The 8,521-nt window shown below is 34.6% G+C and overlaps 1 protein-coding gene across 1 annotated transcript; it reads right to left on the reverse strand.

Annotated features, from left to right (window-relative positions):
• Nucleotides 1-215: 215 nt before the first annotated feature.
• LOC136229245 (zinc finger CCCH domain-containing protein 43) lies at nt 216-6,802 on the reverse strand. The gene is made up of 6 exons (XM_066017903.1): nt 6,151-6,802; nt 5,258-5,323; nt 4,517-4,657; nt 4,132-4,407; nt 1,061-1,321; nt 216-645 (listed from the first exon to the last, which is right to left on the reverse strand). Exons 1-6 carry the CDS (start codon nt 6,685-6,687, stop codon nt 433-435), a joined length of 1,494 nt encoding a protein of 497 aa, XP_065873975.1. The 5' UTR covers nt 6,688-6,802; the 3' UTR covers nt 216-432.
• Between the last annotated feature and the right edge of the window lie 1,719 nt (nt 6,803-8,521).

An 8,521-nucleotide genomic window follows, 5' to 3' on the forward strand; every position in this document is an offset into this window, starting at 1 on the left:
TTTTAAGAAAAACAGCATTTTCCAAAAGCAAACAACAAACAGAAACAACAACCAACAAACAGGAACAACAAGTAGACAAACGGACCCTTGATTAAAAAAGCACTGAGATACGAACACAAGATTTCTTCCGAAATCAAGTTGCATACTTTATTTTCGATCCATTGCTCCATTAGCTTTATCATACCATACATCTTGGAAATAATTTGGTAAACTAATTAAATCTGGTAATGAACATAAAATAAATAGAAAATTTACATATCCTCACTCCACTTTGGATTGTTTTTGTAACACAACACATGGTAAATAAACATTTAATGCCACTGTTTGAAAAGATTGTGGCAGTTGAACCAGACAAGGATAAATAAAACATCCCATGTTAAAGTTCTGTGTATTCTTCATCCTAAGAAGCTAGGTTGACTCATGCAAAAATCCCTACACAGACTGCTGAATCGCAGTATCATTTCCGTTTCCTGTGTCAGCCATTCTAGCCTCTTGTTCCGCCATAGACTCACCGAAGTGAATATCCTCATCGTCTGCAGACCCTATCGATAAAGTTGGCTGTTGTATTACTGGGTGATCAAATTTACAAGCAGGGCCATACTTGCAGATACCATAGCGGCTGTAGTACGAGCAAATGCTTTTACCCTGAATGTGACAGCCAAATACTCGGTGAAGATAGAGAAATCTGATGATTCAAAATTCAGTTAAGGCTTACAACAGAAGAATATAAATTACAAATTATATAACCTGCCAAAGGTCGGACATTACATGAAGCATTACTTATTTGTATACATTACATATTTAAATAAGTATGCTACTCAAAAGATTCACATGCCTTGAATCAATCAAATTCATATTCTGAAACATTGTTTAATAAGTTCCTTGATAGAACGAAGCATCAAAATAGAAATAGAGAAGCACTTATTTTGGAGCACATCATCAGTTGAAATTCCAGTGATTGGAAAAATTTCAACGAATGCAAAGAGGAGTATTTATAATAATTATTTTGGAAGTCAACGAATCATTGAAAACAAGCATTCGATAAGCAAGTTAAACTTACTGGTCTCAAAGGTAGGCCCTTGTCACTTAGGATGCAAGGAGGTGATCTTGAGTTATGATTCTTTGGATGATGATATTTGCAGTTAGACCTATACTTACAGTCCCCAGTTTTCATATAAAAACTGCACTCTGGTTGACCAGGTCGTTCTGGGAATTCCTCAAATGGCATCCGCTGCTGTGCATACGCATTGGTATCAGTTGCAGGACTTCTGAGAAACTGTGGAGGCGGATGCATACTCCTTTCTGGTGGATAAACAGGAGCCTTGAAAAGCCACAAAAGAATAGAATTTGTGGGAACGCAATTTTGATTATAAATCAACAAAGTAAGCTCTAAATTGATCTAAATTTCAAAATATAAGGTCTTCTGTCATGTAATTACTTAACCATCATCAACAAAATAAAATCAAAAGATAAAGTGCCTTGTACTTAGAAGACTATATGCGAATGTTAAAAGTTGGGAGAACTCATAAGATTAGAAATGCCGATACATCACTATTTTGTTCCCATGACTTTCCACAATCAAACTCTTGATAGAGTTAAACTTTTAAGTAGTTACTGCATCTATTATATCAAGCATAATGCAGAAAAGCAGTAACCATACCATATTATTATGATGAAGTGCAAATGCGCGAGCAAGTAAAAGAAAACCCATTGATCTTGGTTTGTAAACAAAACAAAAGAAGCAAATCTTAAAACATGAAAAGAAATTACATCAGGTCAAAAGAAAATTTCTTTGATACTTGAGTGAGAAGAACTTTGATGGAATTATTCAATTTCTCATATCCTGGATTTTCATTGTCTGATGATTATACTCTAATCACCATAGTATCTATTCTTTTAAGATTTAACTGAAAAATCGGAGGGAAAAAATCATGAACAAACAACTGCTTGAAACTCCATTTATATGCAAAAGAAGAACGACATGCTCAAAATAGTGCATTAGACATCTTAAATACTAATTACTACTTAAATCAGCAAAATAAAATACATTTAAATAAGTTCCCTTTTGATCATTTCTTCACATGTACCCACAGTAGCATTTAAATCATGCCCTTTGATTTCACCTGTTTCAGCCTGTGCTTTATAAATACCTTCAGCACAAAATAAGTAACGGCCTATCCAAGCGTTTATCGTGGGCACGATAATTGGTACACCAGAGGTGCGTCCTTCCTGGTCTGCTTAGGCATCATCTGACGACTTCGTCTTTTCACTCTCCTGCCTTTTCTCTTTTAGGGGCTTCCTAGGAAGAATCAAGGTAAAGATATTACTTCAAATCAAATAGAGCTAGTAGTGGGGTTCGGAAAAACCAGGAAAGCTTTAGCTTGTCTATCTAGCTGCTCACCCAGACAGACTATTTGGTCAGTTTCACTTGAGTTAGGCGCTTTCGCTTCTTCGCTTTCCGATACGATATTTGAAAGCCAAAAATCGAGTTTGTTGAGGTGTCTACACAGGAATAAAGACCTCTTATATATTCTGTTGAGAGTATGGATTGCAATCCTTGAACTGCCATAAAACTAAAAAAGTTCTTGGACAACAAAGAAGACAACGTGTCAAAAGGATATTCTTAGGGGATTTCTTACAAAGAGACTCTACTTACTATTCCTAAACTGAAACTTCGTGATCATAGTCTACTTCCTCTCCCACATTCACTGCTATGCCACACATGAACACGTTGCTCTTGTCAGGGTTAGTAGAAAGTCCAGAGACTAAATACCTTAAGGCACTGAGCAAGACAGGAGACAGAGTGGATTTCACCATTACAGAAAATAAATAAGGGGATCAACAGCGAAGAAATAGATTGGAATGGAGGTAGGCAACACATTTACCCGTTCAGCAGCGAGAGAAAGCAGAAGGACAGGCAGGCTGTTGTCAAGTTATCAGCAGTGAGATGGGTTTTTATTTTAAGTCGATCAATTGTGGGCGGGGTGTGTGAAAAGAAGGAATTTGGTTAAGGAATGCTGCTCGAAAGGCACCATCAGGAAGAGGGACAAGTGAGAAAGAAGAGCTTTTTTGCGTATAATGCTGATCACACACTTTCCTTCTCATTGGGGAAATAAACAATATTATTATAGGATATTTAAGAAGTGATAAGTGGGGTAAATTGATCGTTCATCGATGTGGTATAGTAGAGCAGCGCCCTTACTAACTTTTCAGACTACTTTCTCTGAGGTGGGAAGAGTATCGAGAGGACAAGTGAACAGAGGGCTGAGATCACCACAGATCATCAGAAGGTTATAAGACAGGTTAGATGAAACTCAAAGTACAGTCAGAGAGCCATACTTGGGGCACCCACCAACCAGGGGATAAGAAATGGGGAATCGGGCTTCAAGCAGCTAATCTGTAGCACCTGAACTCCTGACTTCTGAGCTTGCTTGGGTGAGTGGTGGGATGATAAATAGACTGGACTGGCTTAGAAGAAAATGCATCTCCTTTTAGTCGAGCTAGGTCCTGGATCGCCTTCTCCTATGAGCTTTTCTAATCTAGTTGATCTCGAGATGGCTGAGTCCGACTCACATTGTACTGAAGGGGCAAGTGGGTATTTTTATAGGAATCCCAATCTGGGAAGAAAAGCTATTCTTCTTAGCAGTTGAAGAAGTGAATAACCCCGAGAATACTAAGAAGACTTGAAAGTCCCCCCTAACCCTTAGGTACATAAGCTCATCCAACAGCTTAGTCTGTGCATTCATGTGCGCACTTATTCGCCATTCAATTCTCAGTCTTTCATCCTTGCTCGCTATTGGTTTTAAAGCCCTTCCAAAGTGATTTAGCGTGCTCGGTTCCTTCGGACGGAATTTCGTCATCAGAGAAAAACACATATCTAGATGCCGCAATAAGAGATCTCATTTTCCCGAAAGAATCCCACGCTTTCTAAAAAAAAAATCTTTATTCTTCATGAAAAAGACTGGGGCTGGAACGAGTATAAGGTCTGTCCCCATGCGCATATCATCTTACAACAAGATTGTTGGTTTCAGAAGTATGTTGACCACTTTGCTTCAGAAGATGGCCTTTCTAAACCGGAAAATGGAATTCTAATAATAATAGACAACAACAAGGGAAAGGAAGATAACAGACCTGATATCCATTCCATTCTGGACTTTGTGAAGGAACCCCTTGTGTTGGTGGAAACATAATTGGCATAAAAGGAGGAGTCTCATTTTGTCCTCTTGGCGAAGACCAAGATGCAACATTTGATTGTGATGAACTCTTAAAAGAAGGAGAGCTACCATTACTGAATGCTGAAGGTGGATCACTTCCTCCAACAGCAGTAGGATCTGGATGATTGAACCGGCAATTAGCTCCATATTTGCAGGAGCCGTTACGCATATAATATGGGCATTCTCGCTCTCCCTGTAATTAATGAAACATGTTAATAGTTTCCGGTATCCATTTTTTTAAATAAAGAGAAGTCCTACAAAATTAGAAAAGGTATATTTCAATATACACATTAGAAATTTACCGGTCGAATTGGCAGACCCAGAAAGTTAAGGTCTGAAACTGGGAAAGTTGTTGTTCTTGCTGGAAGCACAGGAGATTTTGCTCTTGAGTGATTGTATCTACAAGCCTTCCCGTACTTGCAGCCTCCTGTCCTCAAGTAATACTGCACCGAACTCAAGAAAAGAAATTGAAGCACATCAGAAATTGAATAGCATGCATACCAAGATATGATAGGAAAAAAAAACCCTAACAAATGCAGTTTGAATAGATAAATAGCCTATCAATACATTTGGAAAATATTCATCTAAGATGCAAATTAATATGGGTTTGATTAGATATCAATGCCTGAACTTAAGGTAAGACCTATGTTGCACAGAAACTCTTCTTCAGTAGCATTTCAGCGTTTCGCGTCTGTTTCCACTTCCATTACGGTTTCCTAGCTATATTTTTTTAGAAATAACGTTTCTCGGTATCCGTTTCCGTGCAACATGGCCCAAAGAAGATCCTCAAAATATTTCCATTTAAGTATAATCAATGCGCCGCAAAATAGGGTAAGAATATGGGATGATTAAATGAGAGGGAAACATGCATGTATGGGCTAAAGTGAAGAAGCGACTCATTGATTAGACTTAAATGGAAATATTTTCCCAAAAAAGGAGAGTGAGCGACATGCTAAAGGCCGAAAGAAGATCTTCACTCAGAAGTAGTTTATTTTACACCTAGAAACACAGTAGATTTAAAAATAAAGTGTAATGAATTTCACCTTGCATTCTGTCTGGCCAGGCCTCTCTACTCCTTGTTCCCTTTCATTCATCCTCTCCTTTGAAGCCTTGTAATTGAGAGAAAAGAGGGCAAAGCTCAAAAGTTAGGTTAACTTATTTAATCATATGGATCCAAGAATAGATATAAAACATGAGATTCAAATGGATCAAAACAAAAAAACAAAAGCTAAATTCAAGACGCCTTATAAAGTAACAAACATCAAATTCCTTGACTAGATACACTGCCAAAAGCCAATTGCACTAAATTAAACATCTTCTCTATACCATGTATTATCACTTGCTCTTATTTGTTCTAGACACATTATAAATTATGTCGTTCCTATATATTTTACACCTTTTTGTTTTAATTTAGGACATTTATTAGCATAATCTCCTTTCTCATTACAGTTCCAACATTTACATACTGTAAGCTTAGTATTCTTATCATCTAGTTGACTTCCTCGTCTTTTTCTAAGGCTTTGTTTGGATGGAGTGTAATTAAAGTAAGGTAATATAAGGTAAAGTAAGTGATGTATATAAAATAACTTGTTGTGTTTGGATGGAAGATAAGGTAAGTCATGGTTTAATAATGTAATTATATATAAAATTACTCTCATATTCTTTCATTTGTATAAATAAAAATAGAAGATGACTAATTTTGAAAGAAAAAGATCCTAAGCATGATTCCCCTCCAATTTGGGGTAAGAAAAATTAGCCAAAATTCACCTCAGCTACTCTCACTTACTATACTCTTTAATTACACCTCAAAACAAACAAGGTTAGCTAATTACACTTATACTCAACTATGCTTATCGTTCAAAGAAGCACGGTTTGCCCAAACTTTAAACGCCACAATATATATACATTAATAGGAAAAAAAAAATCATTCCAATACCTGGTTTTTCCTTTTGACAGGGTGGTTGAACTTGCAATTAGATCCAAATTTGCAAGTGCCAGTTTTCATGTAGAAGGAACAATCTTCAGCTTCAGGTCTTACAGGATACACATGCCTTCTGTTACCATTACTTAGCTCATCCATCTTTTCCACCTCATCACCAAACTTGTCATTGTAATTGAGGTGATCTTCTTCCCCGCCATTGCTCTCCCCACTATTGAAGTGTTCATCTTGATTCCACCCAATCGAATCTTTGTCCTCCTCATCTTCTTTCACATACTGCTGCCTTTGCCTCTCAAGTTCTTCTTCTTCATGTACTTCCTCTTCCGGTGCGGAATAAGGTAAAGGCTGGTCATCCTTGGCTTCAGCTTCTTCCAAATACAACTTAGTCTCTAGCTCTTCATGAAGCTTAACTATCTGATCAGATGGGATAGCATCCGGATCAGCATTGGAAGAGGTTAAAGACGATTGTAACCCAAAATCAGGGTTTATATCGCCAGTATCTGTAACACAATTAGATTCTTCAGAGTGCTCCATTAAGCCTCCTTCACATTTCAATATCAAAAACCCTAATTGCCGAAATAGCTGAGACGGAGAGGGAGAGAATCGTAAAGGACAAAATTATATTTCGTGGATTTTGGAATAAAAGAAAAAAAAAAGTAGAAGAAGACCCAAATTTATATCTCTAAAACAAAAAAGAACCAAATTTATATATAATATAATCTTTTACTAATGTTATTTTTATACGATTTCTCCACTATATTGTAATTTATATATTATCTATTTTTTATTGGTGGCATTAACAAATCGAATATTCAATGATTATCTTGAAAAAACATAATTTTAAGTCTGTTTAAATTAGGTTTGGAGTTGGATTTTAGTGAATATAAAAAGGAAAAAAAAAAAGAAAGAAAGAAAGAAAGTGTATGATATAATAAAAAAAATCTCAAACTAATTAATGAGATTTATAAATAAAATCTAAAAAATATAATAAAACAATGTATCTCAAGAAAATTAATGTTAGATTCCTATTAGGAAATGGATTTGATTAATTTTATCTTTTATTTATCTTAAAATTCAAAAATATAATATAATAATTACAATTAATGATATAAAGATGCTATATCAACTAAATATTATTATTTTATTTTCATATTTACTTTAAATAATCTTTTTTATATATAAATATAATAATATAATTAAAAATTAATATATTATATATTATATTATATATTTTTATCAGTAAAAAATGAGGAAGTGACAGCTCAACTCCATCATTACTGTTTTATATTATACTAGTTTTTGGCCCGTGCAATGCACGGATTAATCTTGTCATATAAATATTAAAAAAATTAATTTAATAATTAAAATTAATGACATATAGATATTATTTAAATTATATTTTTTTTTTTTTGCATTTACTTTAAATTTTTTTTTTGGTAGGAAAGGAAAAGAAAAACAAACAAACAAAAAACCGTTTAACCCGGGATCAGCCTAGGAAAACTGACCCCCACCACATCCTCCAAGATCAAAGAAGAGATGAAGACCGGAGGAGAAGAAAATGTCGAAAGACCCAACAAACTAGAGTGCCCTTCCATCGCAAGACGGTCCGTTACGCGGTTCTGCTCCCTATAAATATGAGCAAACCTAATAAACTCAAAGGAGGATCCAATCCTTCTAATGCCTTTAATAATGTTCAGGCTATTCCGGCATACAGCATTGCCCTCAACTCTTATTTATAATTGTTTTATAAATAAATATAATAATATAATTAAAATTAATATATTATATTATATTTTTTATCAATAAAAATGAAAGAAGTGACACCTCAACTCCATAGTTACTGTTTTATATTATATATATAGAAATGCAGAGAATTAGGGAGATTTCAGGAGAGAATTTAAGAATTAATCTAAATTTTATATATAAATATAACAATATAATTAAAATTAATTAAATTATATGTTTTTATCAGTGAAAAAAGAGAAATTAACACCTCAGCTACAGGGACGAATCCAGGATTTATAGGTAGTGGGGGCAAACTCTTTCTTTTACATTAACATTTTTATCAATTGCTTGTTTAGTGAGCGATCAACTCTTTTCTAGTGAAGTATTTTTTTATAACTAAAGTTTATGAATAATCTGTTGTAATAGATAATAAAATAAGTGCGTGTTTGATAGCTCATTTTCTTGCTCCTTGTTTGGCTTTTCACTTCAAAATGGAAAGTTTTAGGTATTTAGTTAGTAACCTCATATTTGCATTTTACCTATGAAAATTAGTCTATTACAAAAGCAGAGAATCTGTTTTTTCAAACAACAACAACAAATAACAGTTAAAACAAACAGATTCTAAGTTAGTTAAACATATAAT

This window comes from Euphorbia lathyris, chromosome 1, assembly GCF_963576675.1.
Source record: "Euphorbia lathyris chromosome 1, ddEupLath1.1, whole genome shotgun sequence".
In the NCBI taxonomy this organism is placed as follows: domain Eukaryota; kingdom Viridiplantae; phylum Streptophyta; class Magnoliopsida; order Malpighiales; family Euphorbiaceae; genus Euphorbia; species Euphorbia lathyris.